Raw genomic sequence first — 22,087 nt, 5'->3', positions numbered from 1 at the left:
TGGTCACCAGTGTTGGGTGTAATGCTAAGTAATTAATTACTGTAATTAAATTACTTTTTCATTGGAAAAAAAAAAGTAAACTCTTAATTTGTAAATAATTTAATTACAGTTACATCTGATATAATTGTGCTAAATACTGTATAGACTATAGAACAATTCTACATAAGGCCCCATCATAAAATTAGGATGTGGACCGCTACTGGTATAAGCCAGCTCCAGCTATTTCAGTGATACAAAAATAATAAAATAAGGGGCTTCATATAGAGTGCAACAGTCTGATTCTGGAAGTAAAAATCACTTACATTTTTTCCATAAATGAATTGATTTTTAATAATAACTTGTACAGACAGACCTACCTTCATCAATGCTATATCAGGGTTGTAAGACTTTTTCAAGACCTGAACAAATCAAATTAATACAGTATCCCCATAGCAAAACAAACCCACACAATCTCAAAATAAATAATGTATCACAGAAAAAAGATTTGATTCATAGTGCAGAACTTTTATATTTAAAAGCTGAAATACACCAGGGACTCTTATTTTGATATGTTCATGCTTCACAGCATCCAGCTGCTCACACAAACAGATAAGATAAATAAAATGTGCACTCCTACAATAATCTGTAACATATTACAATATAAACAATTAAAAGTAAACACTCATATTTCATTAACACTACATCATCATCATCAACAGATTATCATTAGTGAGCACTTGCCATACATTTCCGATATGGCTTCATGATTGCGAATTGGTGACGCAACAAAGTTGAGAAATGCTTAATTTTATGCAAATGAAGAGCAACTTTCGGGAGCGACAGCCAATACGAGAGAAGATGGTAGAGCTCATGTTATCCTAATATTTTAATAATAATATTAATTGTAAAGAAACAGTGCTGTTTAGACTCTCCATACACACCACTAAGCGACCTAACCGTCAGCCACTGGCGACATGCAGCGACAAAGTAGCTGGCGGTGTGAACACACCTTAAGTGGGTGGGCACTGTAGGCTGGCAACATATTTCATCATATTATATCCATCCATCCATCCATCCATCCATCGTCAACCGCTTATCCTGTGTACAGGGTCGCGGGGGGCTGGAGCCCATCCCAGCTAACATTGGGCGAAAGGCAGGGGACACCCTGGACAGGTCGCCAGTCCATCGCAGGGCCACACATAGACTCACACGCACACTCACACTCACACTCACACTCACACTCACACTCACACCCACATCCACACCTAAGGCAATTTTTTTGGAGACACCAATTATGCATGTCTTTTGGATGGTGGGAGGAAGCCGGAGTACCCGGAGAGAACCCACGCAGACACGGGGAGAACATGCAAACTCCACACAGAAAGGCCGGGGCAACCAGGGTTTGAACCCACGACCTTCTTGCTGTGAGGCAACCAGTGCTAACCGCTGCACCACCGTGCCGCCCTTCATATTATATCATTAATACATTTTTAAATACACACATTTGAGGCGGCTGTGTATCAGGTGGTAGAGTGGGTTGTCCACTAATCGCAGGGTTGGTGGTTCAATTCGGCAGCCAACACGACTCCACATGCCGAAGTGTCCTTGGGAAAGACACTGAACCCCAAGTTGCTCCCAATGGCAGGCTAGCACCTTGCATGGCAGCTCTGCTGTCATTGGTGTGTGAATGTGTGTGAATGGGTGAATGAGACGCAGTGTAAAGCGCTTTGAATACCGCTAAGGTTAAAACGACGCTTTAAGTGCAGACAATAAGTGCAGACCATTTAACATTTACATTTGTTCGGAGCGCATATTGTTTTACCGTTTTCGCATTTTAACCAAAGACCGTTTAACTAAAGACTGTTAGCTAGCATTGCTAGAACAAAACAATTGGCTAGGCAACTACATAATTATATTCATTCAGCATTACAAGTGTTGCCATAGAAACAATTCGTTTCAGAGTCAAAGGATGTAAACATCTGTCATTAAACTCTACAAGTTGTCAGTTCGTAATTATAGTAATGGTGTGAACATTACAGGCAGTATAGGCTACAATATACTCTAAAACATTCTGTCACCTTCAGGTAAGTTAGCAAAGACATCCCCACTATGTTAATTTTAAGTTTATTAATGGGTGTTTCCCTATTATGAAATACACAGAAACATGACATTTAATCGAAAGAAGCTTATTTCTCAGAAACAAATGCTATAACTACACAGTTTACACATGAATTTATATTTTGTGTGTTAGCTCCAAAACTGGGGTGTCCTTTCTTTAAGGCATGACAGATTCTATTGTCTTGGAGAGGCAATGAGACACTGTGCTATTTCGAACAAAAGCACAGTACTCTATTGTTTGATTAATCATATTTGCATGGTGAGCAATGCATTCTTACTCAGCCCTCAGAGAATGGCAGCCATTTAACACATGAGTTCAATATAGGGTGACCAGATGACCATGACAAAAAACGATTTTCATGTTACTTGTCGTTATTTCTCATGACAGAAAAAGCATGAAGCACAGCAATGTCGGTTTTCTAAAACATTAGACATTAAGACATTATTGGGACAAAAGGCGTCCTGACTGTACCTCGTAAAATCTGGACTGTCCCTGTTTTATCTGGACGTTTGGTCACCCTAGTTCAATATCAACTCAAGAAATTCTGATTCATGTGTTGTTTGATTTGAGTGTGCTAAAAGGGGAGATAATCTAAAATCATAGCCAGATGATAGACAGGTGGCAAGGAAATGGCAAGCGGTACGAGAAACTCAGAAGCTCATCAGATGCGATAAATGTCTGAACACAGGCACAGCACATTTCTAAAAATCCAACTTCCACTACTTGTTTTTCTGAATAATAACTTGTAAAATTATAAAAATGTAATATCCTTTTTATGAAGAGCTTATATATGTGCATTAACCTAATGCTGTCTGTGGAGCGGAGGGGGGCGGGGCCGGGTCGGAATATCGTGCGCGAGGGATAAAGGCGGCCGGTGACGATGGTTCGGGAGAGAGAGAATTACGGGCATGTCCGTAATTCTGTGTGTGTGTTTGTTTATGCTTTTGGTTTAAGTTTTCATAAAAATGATGATTTATGTTGACAAGCCGGTTCTCGCCTCCTCCTTGCCCATCATTAACAGTGTTACATTGGTGCCGAAGCCCGGGAAGGAGGAGGCATGCCTGTCGCAGCGTCCTCGCTGCCATCTGCCGGATGACTGAGTAGCCCGACCGCCTAGATGCGGTGAACGGCCGCTGTCCACGGGGCGAGTGGAGACTGGATTCCCCGACCTCCTGGAGCAATGGAGCCGCTGCCAGGGGCGGAGGGGTGCCCTGCCGTCCCCCAGAAACGCGGAGGGGTCGAGTGAAGACCGCTGTCCACGAGGGGAGGAGGGAAGTAACTCCCCGATCGCCTGGAGCGGTAGGGCCGCTGCCAGGTGCCGCCAGAAAAGCGGAGGTGCGTTCTGTCCGCTGGGGGTCAGAGATTTGACTCCGGTTTGCCCGGAGAGGAGCGGCTGTTGTCCGGCAGAGAGTGTGGAGGAGTGTTCGAGGACCACGTGACGGTACATCAGAGAACCGGCTTGTCAACATAAATCATAATTTAATGCAAACTTAAACCAAAAGCACAAACACATAAACATAAACACACACATGACGGACATGCCTGTAATTCTCTCTCTCCCGAACCATCGTCACGGCCGCCTTTATCCCTATTCCGACCCAGCCCCGCCCCCCTCCACTCCACACTGTCATTACTGGTTTATATGTAAGCTTTTACTGTAATTTTTGTCTTTTTTTAATTAATTTCATTTTTTTTTTCTCAAAATGAAAAGCATAGTTTGTTGAAGGTAGCATATTTAGGCTACGTCCACATGAATCATGATATATTTGAAAATGCCACTTTCGGGGGCTTGGGTAGCTCAGCGAGTAAAGAAGCTGACTACCACCCCTGGAGTCAGGAGTTCAAATCCAGCGCATGCTGAGTTACTCCAGCCAGGTCTCCTAAGCAACCAAATTGGCCTGGTTGCTAGGGAGGGTAGAGTCACATGGGATAACCTCCTCGTGGTCGTGACTTTTTCCAAAAGTTGCTTGTAAACATGGAAATGTATGAAAACCCATTAATCTCCTTTCTGTGCATGCAATGCAATTGTCTTCAAGTTCTGTCGCCGGAAAGGAATTCAAGTAAACTTCCTGTTGCCTTTGAAGGAATGCAATGTACAAGTTGCACATGACAACAAATACATCATCGTTTTCAGATACTTCGAAAACAGCATTTTCAAATCTAGAGCGTTTTCGAAAAGCTCAGTTTGCCTTCCATCGAAAATGTATTAGTGTTGATGTGGCCTTAGAATCTGTTCTTGGTAACGATTGTGAATAAAACAAAATATAAATTTGTATAAAATGTCATATTTTATATTTTTAACTGACATTTTAATTAATGAGTAATCGATTACTCGCTTTTTGAGGGTTAGTGTTAGGCTTGGGATCGATTACTTTTTCACTCATCGATAATCTGAAAATGATTATCGATATGTATCAGGATTTTTTTTCAGATACAAATAGGGCTACCCATTACACAACATTCTTTGTGTTTTCAATCATATTTCTCAACAGAACTTTGGTATAGTGTGAGCGGCAGGATAAATTAAAAGGGGGTTGTACACCGGACATCTGGCAGACGACATGACGCTTTCTAAAATTCTAAATAATAATTTTCTATGAAAGTACATACACATCGGGGTCTCACATCTCTGGAGGCTCCTCAAAAATCGACAGCGTAACTCGCATAGTTTTCCATTAAAATCAACCCAAATCATCATCAAAGGACAAAGATTATTTACTCCATTTACGCCATCAGTGGATGACATATTGTGTATATGCAGCTTTCATATAGCCTACACAATGTATTTTCAGTTACAAGTACTTTTTCTTTTTGAGATTTGACGGCTTGAATGAAACCTCTTCATAGATACATACAGAGGAGCTGTATACAAATTTCTAATCATTCAGTTTCTCTAATCATTCATAGGTCTCTATGATATTGTGATTACTTGAAAAGGCTCAAACCCTCATTGGATAAAGGTGTAAAGGCTTTTTTGCCCATTTTATTATGCACCAGGCAAAAAATCACAAGTATACTCACTTGCCTTAGCAACACACAACGGAATATGCATGACTTTTTGTAATATCTTTCAAAAAAGACAAAAATCAATATGGATATCATCCATGCACTTTCTATGCATACTTATATTTAATACACTATTTATAGCCTATATGATCTATAGGCTCTATATAGTTTTACATATGGTAACCATAAAAAAGCTGCCTGGGTACATTTATGTCATGGTGGAAAAATGGCGTGAAATCTCTAGAGCCTAGTGTGTGTGTGTGTGTGTGTGTGTGTGTGTGTGTGTGTGTGTGTGTGTGTGTGTGTGTGTGTGTACATGTATTTTTTGTGTTTGTACTATGATGTGTATTGTAGCCCAGATGGCCCTAAATTCAGTTCCTGCTGTCAGTCTCATGGCAGATCCTGTAGATACCGTGAAAACTAGAAGAGACAAGACATTCCGAGCATGGATGGAGGAAACAGACCAATCTATTTAATTTCCGAACTTAACATAGCCATTTACTAAGCATAGCAACATGCTAAGTTAAGTGTGTGATGCACAGAGTTACTGCCTAAGTATAGCATTCCATTAAGTCAATTATGAGGTTTTATTTAAAGACCCCATAAATCAAAATTGGAGTTTTGTGGCTTTTAGTCCGTGTTTGTCATATACACTGATGAGCCAAATCATTATGACCACCTGCCTAACATGCTGTTTGTCCTCTGCGCGGAACCAAAACGGCACCGGCCCGCCAAGGCATGGACTCTACAAGACCCCTGAAGTTGTCCTGTGATATCTGGCACCAAGACATTAGCAGCAGATTTCCTGTAAGTTGCAAAGTGGAGCTGCCTTGGATCGGACTTGTTGGTCCAGCACATCCCACAGATGATCAGTTGGATTGAGATCTGGGAAATTTGGAGGCTAGGGCAACACCTTGAACTTTTAATCATGTTCCTCAAACCATTCCCGAACAATGTATGCAGTGTGGCAGAGCATATTATCATGCTGAATGAAGTCATGAAGGGGTATACCTGATCTGCAACGATATTTAGGTAGGTGGAATGTGCCAAATTGATGTCCACATGAATAGCCAGAACCCACATTTTTTATTCTGACTTCATATCTCACAATTCTAACTTCTAGCAATTGAGGCTTATTAACTCGCAATTCCGAGATATAAAGTCGCAATTTAATAATATAAAGCGGCAATTGCGACTTTAGTTTTCACAATTTCAATTTTACATCTAGTAATTTCAACTTTATATCTCACATTTGTGAGAAATTAAGTTGAAATTGCAAGATAAATGACAATTCCGAGACATAAATTCAGAATTGTGAGATATAAAGCCAGAATTACCTTTTACATTTTTTAATTCTGTGATGGATTCAAGGCATAATATTAATGTGTAATACGGGTGATAAGAATTCAGTACGTTTATATTCTGCCACTATTTCCCCAGGCATTAAATTGGAAACAGTTATTATGTGCCACACAGGCAAAAATCATTTTGAATCATAAATTTGGACTCTCTCGTATCCACACTTCTTCACCATCATGTCCATCCTGTCCTCCTCTCATCCTCCACTCTTTCTCTCTAGCAGTAAGGAGATCATTGCAGCGACAGAGCAGGATCTATAAATAGAGGATCAGCCAATGGCAGAGCGGAACCATCCCCTTTACACTGGTGGGTGACTACTGGAGTGTGTCAGCGCCACTTTCTCTTTCCTTCTATCTTTCCATCCCCCTTTTCCCACCCTGCTATTTCACTGTCCGTATATCTCTTGTTCCTGCATCCCCCTCAATGCTGTCACCATCATGTCATGTCCCTCCCTCCTTCTTTCTCTCTCTCTCTCTCTCTCTCTCTCTCTCTCATTCTCCAGGTGTCTGTTGTATAGTGATCAAATCCCTCTCCTTTTTCACTCCACCAGCTGTTCTCGCTTCTTGTCTCAGGTTCTTTGTTCCCTAAGAGACATTTACAGTTCAATTTTAACATGATATCTTTACACCAAACCACTGGGACAAAATATCATCACTGGAATACGCAGAAAAACGCAATTGCAACAACCACAACTACACAATAAAGATGGGCGATATACAGGTGAAACTCGAAAAATTAGAATATCGTGCAAAAGTTCATTAATTTCAGTAATTCAACTTAAAAGGTGAAACTAATATATTATATAGACTCATTACAAGCAAAGTAAGATATTTCAAGCCTTTATTTGATATAATTTTTATGATTTACAGCTTATGAAAACCCCAAATTCAGAATCTCAGATAATTTGAATATTGTGAAAAGGTTCAGTATTGTAGGCTCAAAGTGTCACACTCTAATCAGCTAAACACCTGCAAAGGGTTCCTGAGCCTTTAAATGGTCTCTCAGTCTGGTTCAGTTGAATTCACAATCATGGGGAAGACTGCTGACCTGACAGTTGTGCAGAAAACCATCATTGACACCCTCCACAAGGAGGGAAAGCCTCAAAAGGTAATTGCAAAAGAAGTTGGATGTTCTCAAAGTGCTGTATCAAAGCACATTAATAGAAAGTTAAGTGGAAGGGAAAAGTGTGGAAGAAAAAGGTGCACAAGCAGCAGGGATGACCGTAGCCTGGAGAGGATTGTCATTAAAAGGCCATTCAAATGTGTGGGGGAGCTTCACAAGGAGTGGACTGAGGCTGGAGTTACTGCATCAAGAGCCACCACACACAGACGGGTCCTGGACATGGGCTTCAAATGTCAAACGTCTTACCTGGGCTAAAGAAAAAAAGAACTGGTCTGTTGCTCAGTGGTCCAAAGTAAATTTTGCATCTCATTTGGAAACCAAGGTCCCAGAGTCTGGAGGAAGAATGGAGAGGCACACAATCCAAGATGCTTGAAGTCCAGTGTGAAGTTTCCACAGTCTGTGTTGGTTTGGGGAGCCATGTCATCGGCTGGTGTTGGTCCACTGTGCTTTATTAAGTCCAGAGTCAACGCAGCCGTCTACCGGGACATTTTAGAGCACTTCATGCTTCCTTCAGCAGACAAGCTTTATGGAGATGCTGACTTCATTTTCCAGCAGGACTTGGCACCTGCCCACACTGCCAAAAGTACCAAAACCTGGTTCAATGACCATGGTATTACTGTGCTTGATTGGCCTGCAAACTCGCCTGACCTGAACCCCATAGAGAATCTATGGGGCATTACTAAGAGAAAGATGAGAGACATGAGACCAAACAATGCAGAAGAGCTGAAGGCCGCTATTGAAGCATCTTGGTCTTCCATAACACCTCAGCAGTGCCACAGGCTGATAGCATCCATGCCACGCCGCATTGAGGCAGTAATTAATGCAAAAGGGGCCCAAACCAAGTACTGAGTACATATGCATGATTATACGTTTCAGAGAGCCGACATTTCTGTATTTAAAATCCTTTTTTTTTATTGATTTCAAGTAATATTCTAATTTTCTGAGATTCTGAATTTGGGGTTTTCATAAGCTGTAAGCCATAATCATCAAAATGATATCAAATAAAGGCTTGAAATATCTTACTTTGCTTGTAATGAGTCTATATAATATATTAGTTTCACCTTTTAAGTTGAATAACTGAAATTAATGAACTTTTGCACGATATTCTAATTTATCGAATTTCACCTGTAAGCAAAAATCCCAATATGTTCAAAAATATTGGTTGTACGGTGAGGGGTTGGCAAACTCAATTGAAAATGGATTGCTGTGGAGTGCAGTAATATGGAAATAAAGTAAAGACTTTTACTTTTTGTCTAATATAATCAATAATTTACTCGTCCTCCACAATAATGGCCGATCGGGGCAGACTGGCCATCGGGAGAACCGAGTGGGCTGGTGGGTCAGCCGCGAAACATGCAGAATGTGCAGCGATAAGATAAAATGCAGTCGCGTTATACAGAACGGACCAAAAAATGTGCCGTTTTGCAGATATGCAGAAAAGGCCCACGACCTTCCAATATAAGTGCCTCATGGTAACCTTGATTTGTGCTTTTTTTAAAGAAAAGGAGAGACGAGTATAATCAACATTATGCCACAAATGCTGTCGATTGAGCTTAACTTGCATTAAACCCAGAATATTCCTTTAAGCGACACATCACATAATGAATTTAATAAAATTTGAATCGATTGACAGCCCTAATCATTATATAGACACATTTTCATGGAAAAGTGACACAAAAACTACTGACAAAAAATATATATATATATATATTTATTTAATTTTTTTCAAATCAATGTCTAAAGTAGGCTAAAGGTATACACGTTTATTATTATTACATTTTTATTTATTTTTTGTCATTTAAATTGCAATTAAATAATTTAAACAAGATGTATTTAACAATAAATCTTGATTTAATTTGTCTGGATTATGTTATATTAAAACAAGTAATGAGGTTTCTTTAGCAGAACAATTTCACCCATATTTTGGATGTAGCCTGCATACTGGAGACCTTTTTGGTTACTAGATTTAATTACTTGATATTGATGCACAGTAAATTTAAGTGTTATTTAATAATTACTGAGATAATTTCCTCAGTGCTAGTATGAAAGATTTACAGTATTACTCAAGCACAACCACAGTAGAAACAATATTACACCAACCCTATAATCACCAACTCTGCATACACTAGCTTTTCAGTGTTTATCATTGCACTTAAACATTTAGAAATGCTTAGTTCAGGCTTGATGCTTATCAAATCTGTAATATACAGTTTTTCATTATACAGAGCTAGGCCTAACCATGGGTGCTGCATGTCCATAATTTGCTGAGCTCTCTGGTAATTCAAACCATATGCACAAAAAACATCTGCCTTTATCACACTTGAACTCTGAAATTACACACCAGATCTTTTGCATCATTTTGTGAAATGTTGCAGAAACTGAAAGCGGGGCTGTTAAAAATGCTGAGTAAGTGCTGTATGCTATGTGCTGTAACATCAAAATAAATCAAGACTGTCTCACGGCTGCTTTGTAGTGTTCACAGCTCTACTGGGGCACAGTTAATTCAATCCTGTCTATTTGAAACACACTGAAATTACCCCAATCAAATCTTATGTGACGAATGTGCCAATGATTCAAGAAGATTGATTCATTTATATGTCTAACATCATGTTCTCGGCTGTGTTTTTCAAGTTGACTAACTAAACTACCTGGATGTTGATGATTTTTTAATTCAAAGCAATTTATAGTACAGTGCATGCTCATTGAAAGGGACATATTCTACAGTCCATGTTGAATCTTGTTACAATACCTACACTTTTCAAAATCATACATATGTTGCTTGTTGTATGTACATATCATGGCAGTTTCCTGGTATAATGAACACTAGAGATGCTATGACAATATGTTTTTGATTCCCTTTCACACAAATCAGGAGTAAAACTGCAGATTATCTGTTCATAAACACTTACATGAATTCTCCTTCCAGCCCAGTAGGTGGCGATATGCACGAAGAATGAGAATCACCAAAAACAAAAGAAGAATAACATGGAAGTGAATGTGAAAGTGGAGATTTATAGTAAAATATCTAGACTTAAATATTTATCTGTTTCTCACCCACACCTATCATATCCCTTCTGAAGACATGGATTTAACCACTGGAGTCGTATGGATTACTTTTATGCTGCCTTTATGTGATTTTTGGACCTTTCTGGCCACCATTCCATTGCCTTGTATGGACCTACAGGGCTGATATATTCTTTTAAAAATCTTTGTTTGTGTGTTCAGCAGAAGAAAGAAAGTCATACACATCTGTGGTGGCATGAGGATGAGTAAATGATGAGAGAATTTTCATTTTTGGGTGAACTATCCTTTTATAAATAACTCATCTGATTGAGAGAACATTTGGTAGGAGATTTAACTTGCTTTCAGCACCACACAGTGGACATTTCAGGCTGACCAAAACAGTTTAACCAAAATTTAGTTTTACATGAATATGCATGTCAATCCTGGTGCAAGGTTTTTCCATCAAGCGTGAATGAGATTCAAGATCTACGATGACCGAATTTTCATATTTGGGTGAACTATTGCTTAAAACAGACTGGAAAACCAGTCATGATGTCATGTTTTTCAGCAGGTTTAAGATCTGTCTTAAGTGTCTATAAACCCACTAGAAACTGCCTTTGGCTACTAACCAGGGACCGATTTTACATTTTCCCTCATACTAGCTTTGCTGGAGGTTATACCCTGGAGAACAGATCCCAGAAAATCTGATGTGATCTACTAACTTCTCTTCCTCTCTGTCCCCTGTCCATTGCCTAATTTTCACTTGGAGGCTTTAAAGCACTGCATCCCATTTGCACCTTTGAGCAACATCCTCCAACAAGCTGAAACAATCTCACTCTCATACGCTCAGCCGCATGGCCTCTTACTCTCCCACACGCATTTTTGAACACTGGCTTGCTCTTTCCGTTACATCCTACACACAGCGGCACAAAGAAAAGCATACACACATTGCCCTGCGCCCCAGAGGATGCTCTTCTGAGCAGTAACAGGTTGTGTGTAGTGTCCTGGGTATGTTCCAGATGGAGGACAAGACCAGGCGTGGGATTCATTATCCAGAGCTTTTTGTTAAACACAGCTCTCTTTCTCTCCTCCAAAATTCTATCAGCAGCATTACAACTCTGTTTAACACTTTTGAATCACTATTGACTGTACTGTTTCCTCTTTTTCTCTTTCCCTCTCTTTCACTCCTGTTATATAAAAAATAATTTCTTTATGATCCTCTCTTAAGGTCACAAATATACTGTACTCCTGGAATTGTTTTGTTTCAGAATATCTACGTGGACTTGTATCTGATGGCCCCAACACTTCTCTAACTATCAAAACACTAAATATGCATGAATTGTGATTTATAAGAATATATAATTACTAAAAAGACATCAGTATCCGAGTCATTGTGTTGCGGTTTGAGCAAGGTCAAGCATTAAGCTGTGGTGTTTATTTGGATGGTGCAATTCCTGGATTTAGCCCAGGCCTAAACCTAAAGCGAACAATCCGTTACTAATACCAGTCAGCATACAGGTTCCATCTTCAACCTGTGATTATTAATGGTACACAGGTGAATGTAGTAGATGAATACAAGTAATTAGGGCCAATTTTTGATAACATGTTGAAGTTCGATAAAAATACTGATGCCATTATTAAAAAATCACACCAAAGATTGTTTGTGTTGAGGAAGCTTAATTCTTTTGATGTACAGAGACCCATTCTAACGTAAAGTATTCTGTCGTTTTCTTTCTTATGTTGGTTTTCTTCATCGTCTGCAAGGTTTTATAAACTTGTGCTCAAAAATTATGTGTTTCTTTACGTAGTTTAACATTTTACTATGAACAGCAAGTGTTGAGGATGGCACATAAAATAATGGGAGATAGCACACACCCTTTGAACCCTCATTTCGAGTGGTTGCCCCTTGGGCGGCGTTTAAGGACAATCAGGTGTCTCACAAACCATTACAAATGTACTTCTGTGCCTAAGGCAATTGGTTTATGTAACAAACACAATTGACTATTTTGTTATTAATTTATTTATTTGTTGTTATTTATTATACTTTTAATTTTTTTTTCCTTTATATATATTTTATGTATTTAGATTTTTTGTTGTACGTGTATTCAATGTTGTCTGTATATGTGTAGCACCAGGACAGTCTGAATGAATTGCCCCATGGGGATTAATAAAGCTCTAAACGTAAGATGCATATAATACAAATTTGCCTGATGTATTACCTAGCTGATATATATATATATGTGTGTGTGTGTGTGTGTGTGTGTCTTAAATGGGCATTTTTCATGAAGGCAGCCCAATTCAATACACAATAAATTAAGAAAAATTCCTTCATTACTGTAAGTGATCATGTTGTAAAAATAAGGGGATATCCCAACACCGATACTGGTATCGGAATCGGGTCCGATACCGTGCTCATGTACTTGTACTCGTGCTCTTAAAAATTCTCAGATACCAAAAACTGATATCATCTGATGCATGAATGTCTTTCTGTAAACATTAAGCGCATCAATTAATATCACGTTATGTCCTACTGTGATTATTAAACCTCAAAGGCTGCAATTTAATTTGATAAATATACATGATCAGCCACAACATTAAAACCTAATATTGTGTAGGTCCCCCTCGTGGCGCCAAAACAGCACCAACCCGCATCTCAGAATAGCATTCCGATATGATATTCTTCTCACAACAATTGTACAGAGCGGCTATCTGAGTTGCCATAGACTTTGTCAGTTCAAGCCAGTCTGGCCGTTCTCCATTGACCTCTCTCATCAACAAGACGTTTCCATCTGCAGAACTGCCACTCACTGGATGTTTTTAGTTTTTGGCACCATTCGGAGTAAATTCTAGAGACTGCTGTGTGTGAAAATCCCAGGACATCAGCAGTTACAGAAATACTCAAACCAGCCCATCTGGCATGATAATCTATGCGATTATCTAATGAGCCAGTCATGTGGCAGCAGTGAAGTGCATAAAATCATGCAGATATGGGTCAGGAGCTTCAATTAATGTTAACATGTGAAAAAATCTGATCTCAGTGATTTGGACCATGGTATGATTGTTGGTGAAATGGTGCCAAAAACAAACAAAAAATCAAGTCTGGATGAAATTGTCCTGTTGATGAGAGATGTCAACAGAGAATGGCCAGAGTGGTTTGAACTGACAAAGTCTACGGTAACTTAGATAACCGCTCTGTACAATTGTGGTGAGAAGAATATAATCTCAGAATGCTATTTTGGCAGCATGAGGGGGACCTACAAAATATAAGGCAGGTGGTTTTATTGTTGTGGCTGATCGGTGTATAGTTTGCATGTGCTGCATGCAGCAAAATGAATGTGTGGACCAGGTGTTGTGTGGACACTGGGTGCTCATACCTTTCAGAGCCCTATGATACACGGAAAACACTATCAAGAGCATTGCACACTTTGTTTGTAGCAGAATTGTATTTAATTAAATAGCAGCCTTTTGCACTTTTTTGCGTGAGAAGCTACTGTAAAATAAAAACACAGAAACGGAAAGAGCTTCACTCTAAAATAAATAAACTCTAAAATAATCGCGTCTGCCAAAGTAAAAGGTCAATTTAAATGGAAAAAAGTACAAAAGTAACAGTAACAGTAATTGTATTATATTTAAGCAATATTGCACATTTGTGATGCTCTGTTATGACTCCAATGTTGTATTTTTTATTGTGCTGTAAGGTTCTTTATAAAGCACTTATTTTGATAGAAATAATAAAATATTATGTTGAAAATTAACTGTTCTATTTTTATTTGATTAAGGTTTTAATGAATAATTTTTATACACCATTTTGATGAAAAAAAAATTGAAATAAACAGGAAACAAAAAACAGGTATAGTATCGGCGAGTACCGAAAAGGAAGTATTGTTACTCATTCTAAAAAAATGTTTTATATGGTATCAGGACATCACTAGTAAATCCAAAGTAATCCAAGGATCCATAAATGGCCTGGGTGAACATGAATTGAGTTGAGTGAACATGCATCACATCTAAGAAAATAACAGTAAAGATGCATCTTGTGCCATTACAAGATTATAACTCTTTGATGCTTATTATCATCTTACCTCAGTGAGGTGTGGGTTAGGGTTAAATCCACATTGGTTGCACACCGTAGAGCGACACTGGGTGCAGATATTGCAGTTTGGCTGGCCGTCCATGGTGCCCGTCAGATCTGCGCTCTTGCACACCGGGCAAAGCTTACTGCTAGGCATGGGTGCAATCTGAGGCAGAGAGTAGGGTGACGTGGGTGCGCTGCCCACTGGTGAGACGGCGGGCGAATGCCCACCTCTGCTGCTACCCACATCCACCTGGAGGTTCTTTCGGGCAGCTTGGCCAGAACCGGGTCCCTGGGGCTGCGTTGGGGCTCTGGGTCCAGGTCCCGCACCTGGTGGACCCACCTGTTTGGGGCCCATGCTAGGGTCTGCCTGATTAGGTTTGCCTTGGATACTGAGGAAAAAGAAAGACACTGGTGTGAATAGTGTGGCATATGTTTGGAACTACTGATAGCTGCATATTTTATTGAATCCATGAGCACAGGGGATTCACAGGAGAAGATTTAAAGAGCTTTGTGCCACAATGTCCTGAGTAGTTCAAATGAGAATAGAAATATAGATCAATACATCTGGGTACAATCTGGTGGAGAAAATAGTCAGAGAGACCAAGAGGTTTTCGATACTTTCCCAAAAGAATGTGGAAATGTTATCCAACCGGATCTCATGAGAATTCATCACAATAGTACAAGGTGGTGAACAAGTAGTACCAATTGGTTCAAGATCATTCACGAGTTATACACCCATCAATGATAGACACTTCCCTTGTGTCCTTGTAGCTCTCATTTGTTTTTTCATAACTTTAACACTTAACCAAAACCCCATCCCAAAACCTATCGGTATCACGTAACCAACCTATTCTCAAAGAATGAATGTTACTATACAAATATTTTTGCAAACTGTGTTTTACGTGCCGCGTTCTATGTTTCGCCACAATTTACTGGTGACTAACACTAGAGGCACTACAATAACTGTGCGTTTTATTCACTTTCACACAAATCATACCAGAGTGTAAACATACCCATGTTAATAATGCTAAAAGACCTGATGTGTAATATATGGAAGAAAGTGACACTTCCGGGTTCCGAATACGGAATGTGTTATTGTTTGATGAATAAGTCATACTTTTTTATATGAATTGATACAAATTCACCACTTTGTAGTATTGTGACGAATTCTCTTGATACTATGTTGCATTACTTGTGGTCAGACAAGTAGGTGACAGAGGTTTTCCCCTTAAAATGTGCATATTTAGGGTGAAATGGTCATTCTTGAACTTTAACATACAACAGAGGTTTCTTGGAGTTAAAAAGACATTACTCAGACAGAACTGCTCTGTCATAACTTGACAGTTTTATCGTTCATCAATTTCAGATTTTTCAACTAAAATTGCTGATGACAGACAAATATAGAAACAATTAAGACAATTGTTGACATACCGTAAAAATATAGAGTTATAAAATGAATGTGGATAGCTCAGAAAATTTGATCTTGAAGGAATTTGATGAAAGATTAGAAATTACTTTAATTAAGCAGGAGACCTAAGCAAAAGTCTGTATTTGCTTTCCATTAGTTGTCATTGCTGTCTAGAAGAAATAATTGACATATTAAATGAGATCTCATATGTGATGTTTCATTCTATGGGTTTTATTTACAAAAATATACTGTATTACTTTAAATAAATTATCTTTTCTAAATGTGAAATATCAGATAACATAGAAACAGTCTCACAAGAGATTTTGTAGTCGCTCTGAGTATAAGAGAAAATCTACAGCACAGTTTGGAAAAGCAAGTAAAATGGTTGAATGACAAGAAGCAGAAATTGACCATGAAGGTTATCTCTCCACTGATTGAATGGTACATTGAAAACATTCCTTTAAATGGAACCATTTTAAATAGAACAACAGCAAGATTGTTTATTTCTAATCACTTTTCTTTCAAACTTTTCCAAAAACACAATTTGCATAACAGCTGTGAAAATACTTCACATTTCATAAAAAAATTTAAAATAAAATAAAAAAACTCATCACTGGCTCTTTTCAAATCATGATGAAATAAATTATGTATATCACGAATCTGACACAACTGAAGCTCTTTTAAATGTTGGACCCTTTCCAAAACAAAATATGTTTTGATTGGCTAAGGGGCAAAGGCAAATGTGCCTCTCAGATCATTGAATGCTCGTTGCATATGCGCATGACGTTCTCCAGATCTCTCTTGATTAACATGGAGTACGACAGGCTACCCCCACACATAGCGAATGAAAACAATTAAAGGCCTTTAGAGATAATCATTTTAGAATTTCTCCGAAGAAAATCCACTGTTGTTTTGTTTAAAGGACATAAAACAAGTTTAAGATGTGGAAATTGCATTATTTCTAAAATAAATGTATTATTATGCCACGCATTTTGCAAAATTGCCCAAGTACTATGACAATACATTGAAAACAAGTATTTATACATTTTACAACTATGTCAATTAGAGTGACGGATAAAATATTTTTTTTGAACGACCTCTGTGTAAGGACCTATTTATCATAAATGTTTTAGACTGATCACACTGCGAATTTGGCAACAGTAGGTCGACAGTACCAATTCTGTTGTTCAGAAGCAACAGTAGGTTGCTTCTGAAATCGGTCTATGCTTACCGAAATTCGAATCACATCTACCAGTGGCCGAAGCTGGAAGTGTTGAACATATAGGCACATGCAAGCTTCAGATTCCCAGTGAAATGTCTAGAGTGGCACCAAAAGCAAGTTGTTCTTTTAAATGATGTAATACAGTCAACAGTAACTTACATTTTATTAACTCCACCCCCTAAAATATATTTGTGCGGATATGGCCTTAAAGTAGTAGTTCACCTACAAATGAAAATTCTATCATGTCACTCTCGTGTCATTTCAAACACAAAAGGATACATTTTGTATAACGTCCAAGCTGCTGTTTTCCGTATGATAAAAGTAGACAGTTACTAGGGGCAGTCAAGGACAAAAAAGTAGTATAATAGCTCAATGAAATTATTCCATATCACAATCTGAATATCATGCTCTATTCTGAAGCCGTATGATAGCTTTGCGTTAGAAACAGGCCAAAATGTAAGTAATTATTAACTGAAAATAAGAGCAGCTTGGACATTCTGAAAAATATCTTCTTTTGCATTATATAGAAGAAAGTAAGTCATGTCAACTGTAAACAACATCAGGATGAGTAAAAAATTGCATAATTTTAGGATAGCTATTCCTTTAGAACAACATCTAACAATAGATACTGTACATAATGGACAGCAATCATATTTTAGGTATACTATATTTGTATCATTTTGCCTTTTTTATATATATCTTTTCCTTTTCAATTAAACCTCAAAGTTGAATTTACACCAGACTTCTTTCTACCTCTTGCTGAAGCTTCTGTTGAAACTATTCTTTGTCGCTTTTCTCTATTATGAATCCCCAAGTTGCCTATAAAGGCATGCAGGAGTTAGCACTGACTTCCTGCTATTTTGTGTTGGGCCGAGGTCGTTTATCACTCGTCAACAGCAATAATGATTTTCACTTTCTCTGTCTTCCATGCTGGTGCTCGGATTAGTGAGCAATTAGAAAAGAGTCTAAGCTTTCTCTCTGGTCATAACAACGTCTCCAGAGAGCCAGCTCAAAAACAAGAGCGAGGATACACACAGAGCCTCAAACGCATACAAAGACACTTCAAACGCATACATTTTCTCTTTCAGATTCAGAGGAGAAAGAAAAAGTGTGCAAGAACTAAAATAGCTGGTTTCACAGTAAGTGAGTCAGACTGTGGGTGCATGCCTGCGCGCATATGTGTTTGTTTGTTTGTGTGTGTGTGTGTGTGTGTGTGTGTGTGTGTGTGTGTGTGTGTGTGTGTGTGTGTGTGTGTGTGTGTGTGTGTGAGCGTGTATTTATCACTTTGTGGGGACCAAATGTCCCCATAAGGATAGTAAAACCCGAAGTTTTTCACCTTGTGGGGACATTTTGTCGGTCCCCATGAGGAAAACAGATTATAAATCATACTAAATTATGTTTTTTGAAAATGTAAAAATGCAGAAAGTTTTCTGTGAGGGTTAGGTTTAGGGGTAGGGTTAGGTTTAGGGGATAGAATATAAAGTTTGTACAGTATAAAAACCATTATGTCTATGGAAAGTCCCCATAAAACATGGAAACACTACGTGTGTGTGTGTGTGTGTGTGTGTGTGTGTGTGTGTGTGTGTGTGTGTGTGTGTGTGTGTGTGTGTGTGTGTGTGGGTGTGTACAGGGTTAACCTCCATTGATGGGACCAAATGTCCCCAAAAGTATAGTAAAAACCTGAGATCCCCTACATTGTGGGGACCAGCCAGCAAATTTAAATAGTAAATAACAAGGGATTTTAAATACCTGACGAAGGTTGCATGACCGAAACGTTGCATTAAAGGAACAGCTCACCCAAAAATATAACATTTACATTTACACATTTGGCAGACGCTTTTATCCAAAGCAACTTACAGAACCCTTATTACAGGGACAATCCCCCTGGAGCAACCTGGAGTTAAGTGCCTTGCTCAAGGACACAATGGTGGTGGCTGTGGGGCTCAAACCAGCATCCTTCTGATTACCAGATTACCAGTTATGTGCTTGGACCACTACACCACCACCACTCCAGAGAACATATAAATGTTCTCATCATTTACTCATTTACAATCTTAATTAATGGAGTGGTTTAGTAGTTTAATCCATGTCTTTTGAAGAGATCCAATCAGTCTGAGGTGAGAACAGACAAAAATGCAACTCCCTTTTCACTGTACATTTTGCCATAGCAGTTTCTGGACACAATCAAATCAAGCTCGATTACACTTCCTAGCTAGATGGCGCTAGGAAGTGTAATCGAGCTTGAAATAACAATTATCAAGGAGGCTGCTGACGTCAAGATTTATAGTTAATAGGGAGTTATATTTGATCCGTTCTCACCAAAACCAATTGATCTCTTAAGAAGACATGGATTAAACCACTAGAGTTTTATGGATTACAATCATGCAGCCTGTATGTCCTTTTTTGGAGTTTGAAAATTTAGTCACCATTCACTTGCATTGTACGGACAAATAGACCTCATATCTCCATTTCAATATCTTTGTTTGTGTTTCTGCAAAAGTCATATGAGTTTGAGACAACATATGGGTGAGTAAAAGAATAAGAGAATTGGGGTCAGACGAGGAGCAGACGTGTAAACCACGAGCTCTGCGCACTTTGCTGTTTTTTTTTTATTATTTTCATGTTATAATCCGGTGAGATTCGATACACCCAGCTACATATTTGTTCTTGGAGGTAAACATGGCAAGCAAGTCAAAATCCTCGGGCTCTGGAGACATTAAAAGACACGTGCTCAAACTGAAACCTGAAAACTGAAATAACTGTCCAACATGTCGGTGATGCTGACAAAGGTTGTAAGATTTATTCTAGAATAGATTTTTTTTTTATATCTAAGTCCCTCATTTAATCTGTTGTTGATTGCTCAATTGGAAACATCTTAGTCTCAGATCACACCCTGGTGAGTTTAGAGATGTTGCCACATATGAAGAAAAAGAAGTCATATAGTTGGCGCTTTAATGTATACCTTTTGCAAAATCCTGATTTCCAACAAATGTTAAAGACTGAAATCAATGTTTATAAGGAGAACAAATGGTCCTCAGTATCCTCTGTGTGTGTGGCTTGGGAGGCACTTAAGGTGGTTCTTAGGTGTTGGATCATACAGTATGCCTCATTTCCCCAAAAATCCATAGCCCGAGAGCTTGTGGAGTTGGAAGGGAATATAAAAAGTACAGAGGCAGAGCTGAAGCGCAGAATGTCGTCTGATGGCCTCAGAGAATTTACCTGACTGAAATACAGATATAATGCTATTTTGTCATGGAAAGTGGAATTTTGGTTATTCAGAGCAAGACAGTCATACTTCGTGTCGGGGTACAGTGCATGGAAGCTATTGGTTATATATATATAAAGCAGTGAGATTCTTTTTCTACCATTCCCTAAGTGACATTGGCTGGTGGTGAAATTTTTACCTTGGCCATTGATATTAATAATGCCTTTAAAGAGTTCTATCTTGATCTTTATAGTTCCATGTCTTCGTCTACCTATGACAATATTAGATATCTAGATATCTATTTATATACTGAATAATATTTGAACATTTGTGGAACCATTAGAACTCCCTAAACTGACGACTGAGCAAAAACAAATATCTTAATTTTGAGATAACCTTGGAGGAGCTTGACGAGGTAATTAAGGCCTTACCTACAGACAAGGCTCTGGTGCCAGATGGTTTTGCTGCTGAATTTTTTAGATCTTATGCTACAGAATTGGCTTGACATTTGTTAGAAGTTTATGCAGAATCATTAAAGAATGGAAAGCGCCCTCCAATCATGACACAAGCCCAGATCAGTCTGATTCTAAAAAGGACAAAGATCCAAGTGAGTGTAAAAGTTACCGTCCAATTTCCCTGATCCAGCAAGCTAATTTTGGCTAACCTATTAAGTAAAGTTATGACATCTCTTATACATATATATCAGGTGGGGTTTATTCGGGGCCATAGTTCTTCTGATAACATTAGGCGTTTCATCAATATCATGTGGTCAGAAGGGAATGATCTGTCTCCGGTCACTTCCATATCACTTGATGCTGAAAAAGCTATGGTAGAATGGGATTATCTTTTTAAGGTTTTGGAAAGGTATGGGTTTGGGAGTGCATTCATTGGTTGGATTAAGTTACTTTGTAGACATCCTGTAGCAGCGGTACAAACAAATTGATTAATTTCAGATTATTTGAATCTGAATATGGGCACTCGGCTGGGTTGCCCTCTTTCCCCATTATTGTTCTGTCTTGCCCTTCAATGATTAGCAGCCGTGATAAGAAAGGAGGAGGATTTTCCAGGGGTGAAGGAGCATAAACATCTGCTTTACATAGAAGATATTTTATTATTTGTCTCTGACCCTACTAGATCTATGACTTGCCTCCACAGAATTATGAATTCCTTTTCCAAGTTCTCAGGATACAAAGTCAATTGGCCTAAATCAGAAGCTTTGTCTCTGACAGCGTATTGTCCAGTAACGTCCTTCCAGTGGCCCAAACTGGGTATTTTATTCCATGCAATTTTGAAATAAGACCATATTTTGTCAGTGTTAATTTTGACACTTTAATTAAAAGGTTTTCGAGCTATGTGGACAGGTGGGCTTCATTACATTTATCGATGATTGGGAAGATTAATGTCATTTAAAATGAACTGTATTCTAAAATTCAACTAGCTGCTACAGTCACACCCTATAGATGTCCCCCTCTCTTATTTCAAGCAATTTGACAGCATAGCGAAGTCCTTCATTTGGAATGGTAAATGTCCCAGGCTACATTTCAACAAATGATATAGGTCAATTGACAAAGGTGGGCTAGGCCTACCCA

The 22,087-nt window shown here is 38.6% G+C and overlaps 1 protein-coding gene across 1 annotated transcript in view; it reads right to left on the bottom strand.

The window, feature by feature from the left end:
• LOC127625995 (protein bassoon-like) overlaps positions 1-22,087 on the bottom strand; it is a 135,082-nt gene that overhangs the window by 101,683 nt on the left and 11,312 nt on the right. Inside the window, exon 2 of the mRNA XM_052101493.1 lies at positions 14,671-15,052. Coding sequence (XP_051957453.1) covers positions 14,671-15,052 — 382 coding nt within the window. The remainder of the gene's footprint in view (positions 1-14,670; positions 15,053-22,087) is intronic.

This window comes from Xyrauchen texanus, chromosome 32 (assembly GCF_025860055.1).
Source record: "Xyrauchen texanus isolate HMW12.3.18 chromosome 32, RBS_HiC_50CHRs, whole genome shotgun sequence".
Classification (NCBI taxonomy): domain Eukaryota; kingdom Metazoa; phylum Chordata; class Actinopteri; order Cypriniformes; family Catostomidae; genus Xyrauchen; species Xyrauchen texanus.
The sequence above is the reverse complement of the archived record's forward strand: the minus strand, read 5'-3'. Positions and strand labels throughout refer to the sequence as shown.